This window comes from Ornithorhynchus anatinus, chromosome 3, assembly GCF_004115215.2.
Source record: "Ornithorhynchus anatinus isolate Pmale09 chromosome 3, mOrnAna1.pri.v4, whole genome shotgun sequence".
NCBI lineage: Eukaryota > Metazoa > Chordata > Mammalia > Monotremata > Ornithorhynchidae > Ornithorhynchus > Ornithorhynchus anatinus.
The window spans coordinates 106,992,770-107,011,475 of NC_041730.1; the positions used below are offsets into that span (position 1 = coordinate 106,992,770).

General features: G+C 39.6%; 1 protein-coding gene across 1 annotated transcript in view; it reads left to right on the plus strand.

Moving 5' to 3' along the window:
- The window catches only part of PCDH15 (protocadherin related 15), a 913,479-nt gene that overhangs the window by 869,134 nt on the left and 25,639 nt on the right, over nucleotides 1–18,706 (plus strand). Inside the window, exons 30-31 of the mRNA XM_029061331.2 lie at nucleotides 6,120–6,296; nucleotides 18,027–18,245. Coding sequence (XP_028917164.1) covers nucleotides 6,120–6,296; nucleotides 18,027–18,245 — 396 coding nt within the window. The remainder of the gene's footprint in view (nucleotides 1–6,119; nucleotides 6,297–18,026; nucleotides 18,246–18,706) is intronic.

Sequence of the window (18,706 nt, forward strand, 5' to 3'; positions counted from 1 at the left end):
AGTGTCACCATGAAAATTGTTCCTTAAATGCAGTATAATGAGCCACATTAAAATTAAGCTTTTCACAAACCAAGAGGAAAGTAAGTCTTATGTTCTGAGAAGAAACTAAGAGAGGATAGGGGATATATACTGCTCTTACATATATAAAGTGTTTGAAATGAGCTGACACAAAGTGAGAGCCTCTGAAACAAAATATAGGACTCCCTATAAAATAAAATCTAGAGGCAAGATAGATGAGATTGAGGTACAGGGAGAAGTCTAGCATTGAAGGAGTGAAGTGTGCAGGCTGGATTGCACACTGGGTTGAGTAGTGAGGTGAGGTAGGAGGGGGTAAGGTGCTTTAAAAGCAATGGTAAGGAGTTTTTGTTTGTTGCAGAGGAAGGTGGGCAATAACTGGAGTTTCTTGAGGAGTGAGGAAACATAATTTTTTTTAGAAAAATAATCCATCCAGCAGAGTAGAGTATGAACTGGAGTTGGGAGACATAGGAAGCTAGGGTTCAGCAAGGAGACTGATAGAGTAATCAAGGTGGGATAGGATATGTGCTTGGATTAGCATGGTAGCAGTTTAGATGAAGAGGAAAGGGGAGATTTTAGCAGCGTTGTGAAGGTTAAACCTCGGGGATTTAGTGATGGATTAAATATGTGGGTTGAGTGAGAGAGAGAGAGGAGCGAAGGATAATTGAATAGCAAATATGTGCTCTCAGGCCATCAGGCAGCCATCAGGCAGCCATCAAATCAAAAGTCAATCACTGGTATATATTGTGCACTTGCGTGCAGAGAAGTGTACTAAATGCTTGGGAGAGTACGATACAACAGAAATGGTAAGCACATTCCCTGTCCAGAATAAGTTTACGGTGTAGTGGGGAAGATAGTAAAATAAATTACAGATAAGTATATAAATACAGTGAGTGAGAGTGGGGTAAATAATAAGTGCTTAAAGGATATAGTTCCAAGTTCATCAAGCCTGTGAGTAGGGTCTCTCCTATGAATCAATGCCTTACCCTTGCAGGAGAGTTTGTGTATACCAGTGAGCATAGAGCTATGCCACTGACAGATAGTCTCACAAGGGTTACCCATAATGGAAAGGTCTAATTTAATTGCACTAATATGGAATCTGTATGACCAACAGGAGTCTACAATAGAAACAGAATATGGAGAAACAGATTGGTTTCCCATTAGTAAGGGTGTAAGACAAGGATGTATTTTATCACCTTATCTGTTCATCCTTTACACTGAATACCTAATGAGGGAAGCTGGATTGGATGAAGACTAACGGGAGTAAAGATTGGAGGAATGAATGTAAACAACCTTGGTTATGCTGATGATACAAAACCTACAAGCAGAAAGTGAAGGAGAATTGAAGAGTTTATTATGAAAAGTTAAGGAACAGAGCAAAAAATGGGCCTACATTTGAATATCAAGAAAACAAAGATCATGACAACTGGAAGTTTTAACACATTTGTAGTGGATGGACAGAAGATTGAAATAGTTGACAATTTTTCTCTCTTGGGATCGATAATCAGTGATAAAGGAACTAATAGCCAAGAAATACCCCAGAGATTAATGTTAGGAAGTCTTGCTATGAAGAGCCTGGAAAAATTCATGAAATGTGCTGATGTAACAGTTGCCACAAAAGTACAAACTGTCAACTCTATGGTGATTCCCGTGACAATATATGGACCTGAAAACTGGACAGCAAAAAAACAAGATAGTAAGAACATTAATTCTTTTGAAATGTGGTGTTGGAGAAGGCTTTTGCAAATTCCATGGACTGGTAGAAAAACAAACAAATGGATTTTAGAGCAAATTAAACCAAAGTGGTGTTTGGAAGACCAAATAACTAAATTTAGATTAGCATTTTTTGGACACATAATCAGGAGGACAGTCTCTGGAGAAGACACTAATGCTAGGAAAATTCCAGGGAAAACGTGGAAGAGGTAGAACAACAGCTAGATGGATAAAGACCATAATAATGATAACAGAATAACCATTAGAAAGTTTGTGGATTATAGCAGAGGACAGGGAGTTCTGGAAAAAGCATATCTATAGAGTCGCTATGAATTGGAAACAACTCAATGGCACTTAGTAATAATAATAATAATGATAATAATAATAATGAGTAGGGTAAGGACTCATCGAACCAGATCACTCCCCCCCCTTCAAAGGCCTACTGAAAGCTCACCTCCTCCTGGAGGCCTTCCCAGTCTGAGCCCACCTTTTTCTCTGCTCCTCCTCCCCTCCCCATCGCCCCTAATCCCTCTCTGCTTTACTACCCTCCCCGGCACACAGTACTTGTGTATTATATGTACATATTCATTATTCTCTTTATTTTATTAATGATGTGTATATATCTATAATTTTATTATATTTATTTTGATACTATTGATGCCCATCTACTTGTTTCGTTTTGTTATCCATTCCCCCCCTTCTAATCTGGAGCCTGTTGTTGCGTAGGGATTGTCTCTATATGTTGCCAAATTGTACTTTCCAAGCACTTAGTATGGTGCTCTGCACACAAGAAGCGCTCAATAAATGTGATTGAATGAAAGTAGTTTTGATGTAAGTAGTTCAGACAAAAAATACTATAACTTGCCACAAGAAATGCTTCAACAAGTTGGAGTTCCTCACGAAATCCACATTATAGAGCTCCAAAAGAATTTGCAATGAGACATATGAGTCAAGGCAAGTAACATACCAGTGCTTGACACAAAAACCTGAAGAGATTCAGGATATGCTAAATTCCAGCAAATTAAGCATCTATTCACCGCTAAGAAACCTTGATGACCCCATATATGCTACTTCATATATGCTGAAAAATAAAGATGGAGCCATCTCCATCACAGGGAAGGTGTCTTACACATTTTGTGAGGATACTATAGTGGCCTTCTCAATATGCTCTTCAGGGCATAGAAAACTGGCCAAATTGAGGAGGCATGACCTTAGCTCCAATATTTGAAGAAGTAAGCAGAATTCTTGAATCTACAAGCAAGGAGGGAATCTGATTTTCAGATATCTGCACAGATTCTTCCTTCACAAAGAGGTCACTGACAAAATGTGACAAGAATTTCAGAATGTCCTAATAATTTCCATCTTCAAGAAGAAAAGTAATAGCTGACTTTGGAAGCTGTGGATCATCTCGCTGCTTTTTTTTTTTTTTGCCCACAAGATTCTGGTCAGAATCCTTCTAGACAGTACACAGACTGCTGAAAACTACTGAAATCAAACATACATGGCCTGAATAGTGATGTGGCTTAATATTTGCAACAGGTGATTCAAGAAAAACAAAGAAGGTATCTATGCACAACTCTACAAGAACATGATTAAAAGGGATCCTTTGTAACCAACCATTTTGTTATCTAAAACCAAAGACTCAGATAATGCTGCTTTCCTGTTGAAAACTTGGAGTCAGTCAATGAGAATGAACCACCATGATATTGACATCAAGCTTATTAACACCCATGCCCATTGCCCTAGCCAATTATTCCAGGTATTTAACTCCTTCCTATAATCCCCTGCCCCCCATCATCACTAATTTCTTGCCCCTAATTACCTCACCACTTAATTTATTGATAAAATCAAAACCAAGTGTCATCTTCCTTTAAGATCCTCTGGCCCCCTCCAATCCCTCTGTCCTCCTGTCCCTTATTCAACTCTCCCATCTTTTCCCACAGTATCTCAAGAGGAGATCTCCTTCCTTCTCTAACATCTACTCTCTCCACCCGCACGTTATTAGCACTAATTTCTCAACTCGAGACTATATCAGCCTCCTTGATGACCTTCTTGCCTCCTGTCTCTCCCCCCTCCAGTCCCTACTCCACTCTGCTGATTGGATTATTTTTCTATAAAAATATTCAGTCATTTTCCTACTCCCCAAGAACCTCCAGTGGTTGCCCATCCACCTCTGCCTCCAACAGAAACTTCCTACCATCAGCTTTAAAGCACTCAATTACCTTGCCCCCTCCTACCTTACCTCATTGTTCTGTTACAACCAAGCCTGCACACTTCGCTCCTCAAAGCCAACCTATTCACTGTACCTTGATCTCATTTATCTTGCCTCCAACCTCTCACCCATATCCTGCCTCTGCCCTGGAATGTCTTCCCTCTTCATAACCGACGGACTCTCTAACTTCAAAGCCTTATTGAAGAAACATCTTTTCCAAGAGGCCTTCCCTAAGCCCTTATATCCTCTTTGGCCATTCCCTTCTGTGTCACTCTGATTTGTTCCCTTTATTCACTCCAACCACAGCCCCATAGCACTTATGTACATATCCAAATTTACTTATTGCCTCATCTAGACTGTGAGTTCATTGTGGGCAGGTAATGTGTCTACCAACTCTTGTATTATACAGTGCTCTGCTCATAGTAAGCAATCAGTATTGATTGATATATAGATTGATATACTGTTAAGAAAAAACTCTTAAAGTTGGAGAAAAGAGGTAAAAGAGAAAAAGTAGCAGGTACACAAAAATCTGGCATAATTATACAGCAGGTGACAGCCTTTTCAGGTTCCCAGTGGAGCCAGGACTGTGAATCCCTCATTGTTTTTCAGCTACACACATGCCTTTTGAATAGAAAGGCAACTATGCTTCAATCAATTAATGGCATTTGAGGGCTTACTATGTGTTGAGCTCTCTACTATGCACTTGGAAGAGAAGAATATAACAGAGTTGATATATATGTCTCTGTACCATTTGAATCTCAATACACAGTATATATAAGTGATGGTCATTCATATTTTCATTTAGTCACATAATTTTTATCTGAACCTCATTTGGCTACTTATTTATCTAGTTATACTCCTATACTTCATATAGCTCATTCCAATTAATTTTAGCAATAACAATGGAGCAGAAGGGAGCAGAGAAAGAGGGCCTGGGGTCATGAAGATGGGAGAAGGAACAGCAATTCTTGAGATATAAAACAAAATCTTGATCTGTGGAATCTTTTTTTTTTTTTTGAGATAATCAAGCTTAGTTGTTAGGCCCAGGAGAAGTTTTTGTGAATGTTTATATGAACAGAACAAATGCAGGTTTGGAAAGCTAATACTTTGGGGTGAGTTGACTATGCAAAAAAAGTTTGTTTAGAGTTACAGCAAAAAAAAAAGTCTTTTATCTGTTATTTCCTGACATCACTTCAATTATCCTGATAGATATCTACATTTTGTTTATTGGAAACTATGCTGAAAATCTGAGTAGAAATAGCATTTTATGGCCATAAAATATTTTTTATGCTTATTAAAGCATATGATAGGATTGGAAAGCAACTGATGCTTTGACATCAATACGTTTACACCCAAGATGGCTACAGATTTTCATAATTAAGAAAGCATTCAAAAGGTTTCTTTCATAAAACAAAATATGAAATACACTCTTGGAGAAAACGCCATGCATCTTCTTGTGTATATTCCTTTGACAGTTATTTTTCAAACTTCATTTGATTTACAAGAACTTCTGGATATTAAATATATTTTCTATAGATAAAATAGTGGTCTAGCACACCCTGGACATCACTGAATCTACACTGCTTTATCTTTGAGCTATTCATCATCTCTGTAACTTTTGAGAATTGTGTGCAGATTTTTTTAAATCTTTTATGCTATTTTTGATATCTCAAAGTATTTCAATGCTAATCTGCCGCTGTAATTTTCCTTTAAGTTGTCAGACCCAGCAGTTGTGCTGGAACCTGATATAGTATGTATTGACATAGATCCTGATGAAACATTACCCTTAATCTGGTGGGACGTGTTTCGGGTGAATTTATTACATCTCAAATCCACACATACATGAAAAGTTGGAACTGAAAAGTTCTGAGACTTCTAGCAAACAATGCTTCATTTATAGAGATTTTTGGTGTTTCCCATGAGCCATTTAAAGCTTTAAAAGCATCATAAATTTGGGAGCCCAGAATTAAGCAGGACATAGTTGATATACAACTTCATTATTAAACTCCTAAGATCTCTGGGACCAAAGTCTCTAAGAGAAGAGGAGGAATAGAGAAACAAAAGAGTTCAAATGAAACTAAAGTCTGACTGTTATATTAGTTGACCTGTGGAATGATGGTAATTAATCAGACCTCTTGGAAAATATAATAATAAATGTTCACCTTCTGTTTAATTTCAGGATTTTGGATCGTTATGTTCAGGACCAGATCCCTGGTGCGAAGGTTGTGGTAGAATCTATTGGAGCCCGCAGGCATGGAGATGGTTTTTCAGAAGAAGATTATTCTAAATGTGATCTGACCGTCTATGCAATTGATCCTCAAACAAACCGAGCTATAATGAGGAATGAGCTTTTTAAGTAAGTCCTCCAATCATCTGTCACTAAAAAACACACATATTCTCTGGAGTTCATTGCACAATCAAATAATCATAGATTAGGTTATAAGTCTAATAATAATTTAAGAGCTATTAAATTTTTGTCAATGGGTGTGTGGATATTTTGATTAAACTACTGTATTTTTATTATGCTAATATAGAGTTTAGTTGAGTTTGCATACTTAGGGATAAATTAAATTTGAATGCAGTTAGATCTTCCCATATTTTCTGAATTTCTGAATCATTCCTGAGAGAAATGGTCATTTGAAGAGTAAATGAACCCTGGAAGGAAAATGACTTCGCAGTTAACATGAGTTGTTTAATTCTTTTCAACATGTATATTTATGAAGTTTTTCTTAGTCATTTAATTAATCAGTCATTGGCATTCATTCACTGCTTACTGTCTGCAGAGCACTATACTAAGCACTTGGGAGAGTACAATGCAGCAGAGTTAGTAGACATATTCTCTGCCCACAACGAGCTTATAGTCTAGAGGGGGAGAAAGACATCATATAAATAATTCATAGATTTGAACATAAGTGCTGTGGGCTGAGGGTTGGTCAAATATCAAATGCCCAAGGGCACAGATCCAAGTGCAGGCATGGATCCACCTTCCACCCCACCTGCTTTTAATGTACCTTTGAGCAAAGCTATTATTTCAGAAAATTGTTGACCTTCTTCTTTAACTGATTCAGTTCTATATTCAAAAATATTGCTGTCTTCTTCCCCCACTCAGACACTAAAATTGGGAAATTTATTCAATATCGAAGTGTTGCCGAAGCAAGCTGTGGAGACAGTATGACGGAATTCCCTTCTGTTCTCTTTCCTAGGATTCTACATCTATCTCTATTGCTGTCACATCATATTTCCTGCTGCACATCACAGTCAAAGGATCATTCAGTGATATCTGTTGAGCATTTACTGTGTGCAGAATGTTGTATTAAGTGCTCTTCCCAAAGCCCTCCCCCTAGTTTAGGACTTCCTCTCACTCCATAGAGGGGGAGACTGATAGTCCTTAAAACATGATTTAGTTCACATCTCCAAGAGGCCTTCTCCAATTAAACCCCCCTTTTCCCTGACTCCCTCTCACTTCTGTGTTGTCTATGCACTTTGATCTCTGATCTTTTGGCATTTGTTATTCACCCCATCTTTAGCCCCACAGTGCTTATGTACATATCTTTAATTATAAATGATTTATTTATATTAATAAATCCCACCTCTGCCACTTGTCAGCTGTGTGAATGTGGGCACGTCACTTAACTTCTCTGTGTCTCAGTTACCTCATCTGTAAAATGGGCATTTAGATTGTGAGCCTCACGTGGGACAACCTGATGACCCTGTATCTACCCCAGCGCTTAGAACAGTGCTCTGCACATAGTAAGTGCTTAACAAATACCAACATTGTTATTAATGTAAGCTTACTGTAAGCAGAACACTGCCAATTGCCATCTCTTGTGTTGTACTTCCTCTAGTGCTTAGAACAGTACTCTGCAAATAATAAGTGCTCAATAAATACCATTGATTGAGAAATTATTCTTCCATTCACTCATTTAATTTTATTTAATGAGTGCTTACTGTTTGCAAATGACTGTACTAAGTGCTTTGGAGAGTACAATATTACTACAGACACATTATCTGCCCACAAAAAGCTCACAGTTTAGAGGGAGACAGACATTAATACAAATAAATAAATTACAAATACATAAGATATATACACGTGGGATGTGGGGATGAGAGAGAGGATGAATGAAGGGTGCAAGTCAGGGAGATGTAGAAGGGAGTGAGAGAAGAGGTGAGGAGGGATTAGCCAAGGAAGGCTGCTTGGAGGAGATGGGTCTTCAATAAGGCTTTGAAGTTGGGGACAGCAATTATCTGTCTGACATGAGGAAAGAGGGCATTGCAAGACAGAGGTAGGATATGGGCAAGAGGCTGGTGGTGAGATATATGAGATCTAGGTATAGTGAGAAGGTTAGGATTAGAGGAACAAATTGTGCAGATTGGGTTGTAGTATGAGGGTAGCGAGGTGAGGTAGGAGGGGGCAAGATGATTAAATGCTTTAAAGCCAGTTGCGAGCAGTTTTTGTTTGAGGTGGAGATGGATGCGCAACCATTTGTGTTTATTGAGAAGCATCATGGCTTAGTGGCAAGAGCACAGGCTTGGGAGTCAGAGGTCGTGGGTTCTAATCTCTGCTCTGCCACTTATTACCTATATGACTTTGGACAAGACACTTAACTTCTCTGTGCCTCATTTCCTCACCTGTAAATGGGAATTAAGACTGTGAGCCCCAAGTGGGACAACCTGATTACCTTTTATCAAGAAATGTATCAAGAACAGTGCCTGGCACATGGTAAGCACTTAATTACCATCATCATCGCTATTATTACTATTGAGGAGTTGGGAAACATGGTCTGAACGTTTTTGAAGAAAAATGATTCAGGCAGCAGAATGAAACTACAATAAAGCATAGTGGGTACATAAGCAGTTCCAACTGATCTCCCTTCTTGCTCCAGGATTTCTCTTTTTTCAAGGCCAGGAGCATGAAACCCTTATAATAGACCTAAAGGATAGGAGGCAGGATGGCCAGCTACAGAAGAACAGATACTTGCCCAGAGGTAGGGATAGTGAAAAAGTTATTGTCCAGCCATAAGAACGTGGACATCAGAAAGATGGGAGAAGACACCCTCCAAATTATTTTGAGCTGGCCTCCCAGGCATACTCAACCCATGTTTCTCGCAATCCCTGAGAGTTTCCAGTCGTGGCTGAAAGGGTGACTTTGTAGCCTGTTAGCTATTTTTATGTCTATCCCTTCCCAGTTATTATCCTCACTAAAATCACTGAGCATCTTGTGTAACCTTGTTCACAAAAAGTGGGTGTCTTTGTCTCCCACAACTAAGTCTCAAAAACAAGCATTTTTATCATTTTTCTTTTCAGGATTGGCTCATGTGAGTGTCACGAGTCTCCCAGCTCATACCAACCAGGACCTTCCTGTACCAGGGGAGCCTCAGTGACACGTTGTAGAGTCAGACCACACCACCAACCACCAAGGTTACTGTGGAAAGTTTTTTTACTTAGTCTTACCAACATGCAAGAGAGTGACACATACACACTCTCACTCGCTCCATTCCTCCAAGGGTCCAGTACCAATCTGCTGGTCAAATGAGCCCAATCTGCCCATTCTATTGATCTCACAGCAGAAGGTTGGGAAAAGGTCCTGGCAACACGGATCAATGACACTGCAAGCCTCCTCTTCCTCCACACACCACTTCCCCCAAACGCTGCTTCGCTCTCTGTTTCCAAGTGCTGCTGCCTTCTGCTGCTTCTCCTGCTTTGCTTCTCTACATGTGCTTCTTCCTCTGGGTGATTCAAAGTGACCACCTTTTATCTGCCTGAGACATCACAGCTGTGGCTCTGCATAGCAGTCATTGATTGGTCCAGGCCCCTTACTGGGTAGAGCAGAGAGAGCCATGCCTTCCTCCATGATCTGTCCCCAAAGACCGGCAACAACCTGTCCTCAAGTAGAGCCCATCAGTGCCTTCACAAGTCTCTTCCTTGTTTTTGTTCACAGAATCACAAACAGTCACTAGTGACTGTTGTGAGCTCACCACAGTTAGGAGGCTAGTTATTTAAGAATAATAATAATTCTAATAATAATAATAATAATGATAGTAATAGTTGTGGAATTGGTTAAGCACTATGTGCCAAGCATTATTCTAATTCTGAGATAGAAACAAGATTCTCAAGTGAGACACTCCCTGTCCTACATGGGACTCATAGTCTAAGACAGAAAAGAGGTTTCTCATACCCAGTCTAAAAGAGAAGGAAACTGAGGCAAAGATAAATAACTTCCCCAAGGTTACACAGCAGGGAAGTGGTGGAGCTAGGATTAAAACTCAGGTCCTCTGACTCCCAGGCCTAGACCTTGCTCTCCAAACTCAAATTCATCACATCAATGGCCACAACAATATTTACTGGGCTTCTAATGGGCAAATAACTGCACTCGGAGCTTAAGGAAGCAAACAAATAAATAATAATAATAAATGAAGTACAACACATCTCTGATATTGAAAATTTGAGTGAAATGAGGAAGACAAACTAACCTAAATTGTCTAATACGTACTGGTTAGAAAACTAAGAAGAAATATAAAATGATAAAATATACATGGATAAGTACATATATCAATGTATCTGAGTACTGAAGTGATAAAACTTACTCCTGGCTGCTGACTTTTTCCACACCAGTATTCTTCCCCATTTCTTATCCCTCCTCTCCCTTCTCCCCAGTGGTATATGTCACACAGAGGATGCAGCAATTGAATGGGTCTTTGAACACCAAAGTTTGATTCAGTTTGGTGTTTCAAGACACAAGATCATGTTTCCTAAATTTAGCACCCAAACAGTGCTATTGTTACTTCAACAAGGTTTCATCTGCAATGTTTGGCCTAGGCAATGGTGAGTCCTATCATTTTAACAGGGATAAGAGAGGATTACTTTCAGAGTGCCAACATTAAACAGCTGCATGATGATGGAAAGAGAATCACTTAGGATTGATGAATGATGTTGCCACTTGAGAGAACTAACAAAGGTCACAGTATCATGAGAAAAGTGGTCAGGACAGGCTCTTCCAGGCCTCTAGGACATATCAATGTAGCTCTAACCTGAGGAGGTGAACATTTTGCAAGGGATCAGGCTGGTTTATCATTTTATACCCCTCTCCAATTATATTTCAAGATGGTTAACTTCGTCCATGGCTCTTTGCTGATACTGCATTATGCAAACCTGAAAGGTATTCATTTGTTACCAGGAAGAAGGAAAGATTTTTCTAACCTTGGATATCCGGAGGCCCAGTCTCCCACATCTCAACACTCAGAGCACTCGACATTCTACATCTTCACTCCAAAGCATTGATCATTAAAGGGGAAAGTACAGTTTGTTTTTATAGTGTCAGTTCACCCGCAATCATTACAGTGAGTTCTAATTTTAAGCGCCCAAAAATCACTTTTGAAACAAGGCTCAAATTATTATTTTTTCCATTTATTTAGGTGGGTGAAATTACTCCTCTTTTGAGATCAGACACTCTGTGATGTTTCATCTCGGAACGCATTTGAATAGTTGAGTTATAAAGCTCTGAAAATAAGGGCTTTTAAAGAAAAACGTTCACAGAATCTTAAAAAAGACAATTTTACACATCCTCTTGTGAAAATTATTCTAGCTCAGCTCAATGCTTTTTCGCCATTCCTGCTTCCACTCTTACTATACTACAGTGACACCTAGAGGATATTTGAGGATTTGACTTCCAATGACATAAGCCCTTTATATGTTTCAAATTGAATTTAATTTCTGATTACTTCACAGAAAAATATCATTGATTTTAATTCAGCACTTTCAAGTCATCCCAGTTATTTTTTAACGCATAAGAGGAACTGGAAAAAGTCTTTTTTTTTCCTAGTAACAATTTCTAAAAAAATCTTTATTAATTGTAGCCTGCTGGAAAGAAAATAGGCCTAGGAGCCAAAAGACCTGGGTTCTATTACCTGCTCTACCACCTACCAGATGTATGAACTTGGACAGGACACTTAACTTCTCTGTGCCTCACTATCCTTAACTGTAAAGTGGGGAATAAATACCTCATCTACATCCCTCTTAGAGCATTCATTCATTGATTCATTCAATCATATTTATTGAGTGCTTGCTCTGTGTAGAGCACTGGACTAAGCACTTGGAAAGTACAATTCAGCAATAGAGACAATCCCTGCCCACACCGGGTTTACAGTCTAGAAGGGGGCATGAGCCCCATGTGGAATGGAGACTGTAACCAACTTAATTATTTTGTATCTACAGTAATTAGTACAGTGGTTAGCAAGTGTTAAAGTCCACAATTATCCTGGTCATTATCATCATTATCTATCTGAATATTTTAAAATATATTCAATGCCTCTTCTTGTTTCAGTGACCAATAGAAACAATACTAGCTTGCTGTTGACTAATTTTATGCAGATATTTTTCCCAAGAAAAACTAAAAATATTTGTCTATGAAAAGATGTTTTTTGGAAATTATCTGTCCACTAACCTTAAACATTTGATATAATATACAGTTTCTAAAACTTTCAAATCTACTGGTGCCCTTGAAGCAACTGATTGCCTAAATAACTGTTCGGAAAATCATTGTAAAATTTATTTTATTGAGCAAGTTTCTAAAGGCCAAGAAACACAACTGATTTATTTGAAATAAACTAAAGTGAGATCTGAGAATAACTGTATGCAGATAGAGCATGTGTAACTATAAGATTGCAGGTAAACTAGCCCTCAGTAGTACCCAGGTAAAGGTGCTTGAATAATGGAAAACTACTATCTGCTACTACGCGCTTCAGTGGAGCATACTCAGTGGAAAGAGCACGGACTTTGGAGTCAGAGGTCATGGGTTCGAATCCCAGCTCTGCCACTTGTCAGCTGTGTGACTGTGGGCAAGTCACTTAACTTCTCCGTGCCTCACAGTTACCTCATCTGTAAAATGGGGATTAAGACTGTGAGCCCCACGTGGGACAACCTGATTCCCCTGTGTCTATCCAAGCTCTTAGAACAGTGCTCTGCACATAGTAAGCACTTAACAAATACCAACATTATTATACAATAGGCCAGTGGCCAGCAATAGCCAATGGCCAGCAGCCAATTAACATTAACTGGACTGAAAAAAGTCACAGTTGGTTTACCCATAGCATCATATTGCTCTTATTTTATTTATCATTATCCTTGTCTTTTACTTTGCTTTTTAGTTTTCAACATCCCTAATGTGTCTGTTGCCAACCACCTCTCCCCAGTTTATTCTGAAACCGTAAATCCTTGGGAGTCATGGACTTTTTTTTCCTCAGCAGTTAGCTATGAACATAGTAGGTGCTTGATAAATACTATTGGTCCAACCAGCCTGGGTAATGATAATGATGATGATTATTATTATAATGAAGGTATTAAGATCTTACTATGTACCAAGCACCTTATTAGATGCTCATTTAGGTAGAAGGTTATCAGAAAGGATTCAGACTCTGTGCTACAAAGGGCTCCGTCTAAGAGGGAAGGAGATGAAATAATTTCTCTGCATTTTCTCGAGGAAAGTGAGGCATAGAAGATCTACAGAGTTTTTCTGGACTTCATTTAGTGGTATGTTAATGAAGCGTGATCCTCCAAGATGATCTGATTAAGCGGCAGACTATGGAGTTGCCCCACCTGGTCTCCGCAAAATTTAAATTACTAAATTACTGGACATTTCAAGCTGGGGGAAGCACTGGGGGAAAGGTGAGACTTAGAGCTTAAAGTCACGAGATATGATCCAGACCATCCTAGGCAGGTCTCAGAACAAGGAAACTCTCTTCACTCTGCCCTCAACAAATCCTGCCTGAAACCCAAGTCGGGGAATGTGGAGGCTGCTGTTTGTGAGAAGGGCCAGGACCCTGGAGGAAGAATTTTATTCTGGAGACATGATGCAGATAGAGAAATGGGGGGTGCAGGCAGGCAAGCAGAGAAGATAATTTATAAATAAATAAAATATGCTCTCAACACATTTTCAAGTGTTTGAGAATTAATTAATAGGAAGCTGCCTGCTCTGGACTCTGCCTTTCATCTGTCTCTGAAGCATGAGTCAGTCAATCATAATACTGTCCTGGGCTTCAAATTGTAACATCCTACTTAAACAGTACGAATTAAAGTAGCCTTTTTTTTTTAATCTGTTCATTATTCTGACCATTCACTATCATGCCTGACCTTCATTTTAAGCCAACCTGGATGCTACTATTAGAGTTTTTCCCTTTAGGGACTTCATTTTCACTCCACCCTTGGACTTATATACACATCTGAAAATGATTTTAATATCTACCTCCCCCTCCAGGCAAACTCTTGGTGGGCAGAGACCAGGTCCAACTCTGTCATCTTGTACTTTCCCAAGTCTTTAGTACAGTGTTCTGCACCCAATAAACACTCAATAAACACCATTCATCGTTTGATATGAAACTCAGTGATGTTCAATCAGTTGCTTTGGTATCATCTCTCCCCCGATTAGACTGTGAGCCTGTCATTGGGCAGAGATTGTCTCTATCTGTTGCCGTATTGTACATTCCAAGCGCTTAGTACAGTGCTCTGCATATAGTAAGTGCTCAATAAATACTATTGAATGAATAAATGAAATGAAGAAATTGAGGGACATAAAGCAGCGTGGCGTAGTGGGTAGAGCCCGTGCCTGGGAGTTAAAAGGTCATGGGTTCTAATCCCAGCTCTGCTTATCTGTTGTGTGACCTTGGGCAAGTCACTTCATTTCTTTGGGCCTCAGTTCCCTCATCTGTAAAATGGGGTTTGAGACTGTGAGTCCCACATGGGACAGGAAGTGGGTCCAAACCGACTTGCTTGTATCGACCCCAATAAGTAGTACAGTGTCTGGCACATAGTAAGTGCTTGACAAATACCAAATTACTGAAGTGGAGTGACTTTCTCCTTTCTTCTCTTTCACTAAACCCCGCCTGGCAATCTCATTCACATCCCTATGTCTACCAACCTCACTAACGCAAGCATTTAAAATGCAGTGCTCTGCACTCAGGAGGTCCTCATTAATTGTTTCATTGATTGATCTGAATGGTCCTAAAACTTTCAGCAGGCAAGTGGATAGAATTAATGGTGGGGTGGATGGAGAAAGGGTGTGGAAGTGTGAGCTCAAGAGCCCTTCCCCCACAGTGTAATTGTGTATCAGACAACCTAATCCGGGAGGGGCGTGCAATTTCCATGATTTTGAACTTCCCTTGCCTGTCCTAGAACTCTGACATATTAACTGTGAACAGGGAAACCTTTATTTATATCCCAGAAGTTCCCAAAAAAACAAACAAAACACAAAATAACTTCCAAAACGTTTGAGAGAATTAATACATACAATCTCTCTTCTCAATGGCAAACTAAATAACCTATATTTAAAAAACTCAGTCACCTTGGTCCCTCCTATCTTTACCCTCTGCTTTCCTATTGCAACACAGCCAGTACATTTCACTCTTCTAATGCCAACCTAATTACCGTACCTCAATTTTGCCTGTTTCACAGCCGACCTCTAGTCCATGTCCTAATTCTGTCCTGTAACAGCCTTCCCTTTCATATTCGACCAATGATCACTCTTCCCACCTTCAAAATCTTATTAAAAATATATCTCCTCCAAGATGCCTTCCCTGACTATGCCTCATTTCCTCTTCTCCTTGTATTTGCACCCTTTATTCACCCCTTCCTCAGCTCTACAGCACTTATGTAAATATCCCTAATTTATTTATATTGCTACCTATCTTTCCCTCTAGACTATCAGCTTGTTGTGGGCAAAGAACATGTCGAACAACACTCTTGTATTGTATGCACCCAAGTGCTTAGTGCTGTGCTCTGCATATATTAAGCACTCAACAATATGGTTGATTGATAGATGAATTACCAGTGGCTGTGTCTCTCTGCTTAGACCAGGGTGTTTGATGCTCAAAACCTTGCAGCTGTTGGGAAGAAACTTTAGATAATGAAATAATAGCATCCAACATCTCTAGCTGTACAGAGGACAATATATATCTTAACTGCTCAGTGGGCTGGGATAGCAATGGTATCTAGAGTGTAGTAACAAAGAAATAAGGAGCAAATCATTTAACTTTTATGTGCCTTAATTTCCTCATGATTACAAAACAGCTGATACAGCAGTCCCTGGGTGTCATATCAATCAATCTGTAAGGTGAGCTTCAGAACCTCTCCTCTTCCTGAAAAATAATTTATATTTTGAATTCATTATCAAGTGAGTAGGGTCTTTTTTTTTCAGGGAACTTCCTCCATACACCTTGCTTGCTGAAAATTTTAGGATCAGTCAGACCAATCAATAAAGCAGCATGGCCTAGTGGATACAGCATGGGCCTGGAAATCAGAAGGAACTGAGTCTTAATCTTGGTTTCACCTGGTGTGTGACCTTGGGCAAATTCTTAACTCCTCTGTGCCTCCGTTATCTAATCTGTAAAATGGGGGGGTTAAGATTGTGAGCCTTAGGTGGGACAGGGACTGTTTCCACACTAATTAGTATTTACCCTAGCATTTAGTACAGTGTCTGGCATATAGTAAGCACTTAGTAAGTGCTTACTTGCTATTTTTTTATTTATTGCTTGCTTATTTATTTACTTATTTAAATACTTGCTTTTTTATGCATTTATTTTTTATGTGTATTAATGTCTGTCTCCCTCTCTAGACTGTGAGCTCACTGTGGAGAGGAAATGTGTCTGATTGTTATTGTACTGCACACTCCCAAGAGCTAAGTACAGTGCTTTGCACATAGTAAGTGCTCAAAAAATACGATTGAATTTACCCAAATACCCAAATGGTACCCAAATATACCCAATGGTATTTAATGAGCATTTATGGAGTACAGAGAACGACACTAAATGCTTGGGAAAATGCAGTAGATGGGGGTTGAGGGAACAAGTCACTTTCTCTTTGTAGGAGTGGACACTAGGGATTGCATCATATAACTGGGGGAGGAAAAAGGGGAGGAGTGGGAGATATTACCGAGTCTCAGCCCTTTCCTCTTGAGGTTGCTAGGCTGATAGGGCTCCCAGTTCCACCCCTGAATTGTCAGCAAACTACACTCTTCTCAAGATACCACACAGAGAAGTTAAGTGAATTGTTTCAGGTCATACTGTAGGGAAGTGGCTGAGACAGGATTAGAAATCCTCAATCCCTGGTCTGTGCTCTCTCCACTACGCTATACTTCTTATTTTGCCTTTAAACATCTAACTGAATAGAAACTCCACCTTATCCAAAAATGATTTAGTACATTTTTCTTACAAAAGTCCAAAATGTATATTTCCAAAAATGTTTTCTTTAAAAAATCAGGAATAAAACACCATCGAAATATGATAGTCCAGTTACAATGTTAGTACAATCATCCATTCTCTCCCGACTGGATTACTGCATTAGCCTCCTTTCTGACCTCCCATTCTCCAGTCTCTCCCAACTTCAGTGCATGCATCACTCTGCTGCCCAAATTATCGTTCTACCGAAAGGTTCTGTGCACATGACTCCTCAGAAACCTCCAGTGGCTCCCTAACAATCTCCGTATCAAGCAAAAACTTCTCACTGTTGGCTTCAAAGCTCTTCATCACTTTGTTCCCTCTTACTTCACCTCCCTTCTCTCCTTCTATAGCCCAGCCTGCACCTTCTGCTCCTCTGCCGTTAACCTCCTCATCGTGCCTCATTCTCGACTGTCCTGCCTTTGACCCCTGGCCCACATCCTACCTCTGGCCTGGAAAACCCTCCTTCCTCACATCTTTCAAACTAGCACACTTCCAACCTTCAAAACCCTACTGAAGGCTCACCTCCTCCAAGAGACCTTCCCACAATAAGCCCCCCTTTTCCTCCTCTTCTCCTCCTCATCCCCCCTCCCTGCCCCACAGCAGTTGAGTATATATGTACATATCTGTAATTCTATTTATTTACATTAATGCCTGTTTACTTGTTTTGATGTCTGTTTCCCCCCTTCTAGATTTTAAGCCCTGTGTGGGCAGGGATTGTCTCTCTTTATTGCTAAATTGTACTTTCCAAGCACTTAATACAGTACTCTGCACACAGTAAGCACTCAATAAATATGATCGAATGAATAAATGAATCTACCTTCACTTTCTGTATTTCCTTTCTTAATATCACTGCTTTTAATGTTTGTTTTTTAACATTGAAGGTTTTTGGATGGCAAGCTGCTTGATATCAACAAAGATTTTCAACCGTATTATGGACAAGGAGGACGCATTTTGGAAATCCGGGCCCCAGATGCAGTAGCTAATGTTAAGAAACAGGCACAAGCAGTGGGTTACACGGAAGCAGCATTGCTGGCTCTGGCTGTGATCATTATCCTTTGTTGTATTCCTGCCATCTTGATTGTTTTGGTCAGCTACAAACAGTAAGTATTTGTGAATGAAATGGGCCAGAGATTGCAGTTTGAATTGGACTTCCGAAGGAAGGGGAAGGCACAAACTCAAAAACATCCAGGGTGAACCACATGGTCAACAAATGAATAGGATAGCTGAACAAAGAGCCAGAGGAGAAAAGAAAAGGATGCTCAGAAGCAATAGCTGCAGGGATCCAGAATATGAGCTGGAGGTTTGGAGTTAAATTCCTATTATATTCTAAGGTGCCCTTATGCCGAGTCCCAGAATGCTGACGAGGGTTCTAAATTAACACAGAAGGAACCTGATCCAGTCTAACCATGAAAGACCAAGCATTTAAGAGGAACAAGAACAACTGCAGAGCAATCAATCACTCATATTCATTGAGCTCTTACTGTGTGCAGAGCACTGTAGTAAATGCTTGGGAGAGTACAATATAACAGAGTTGGTAAACATGTTCCCTGCCCACAACAAG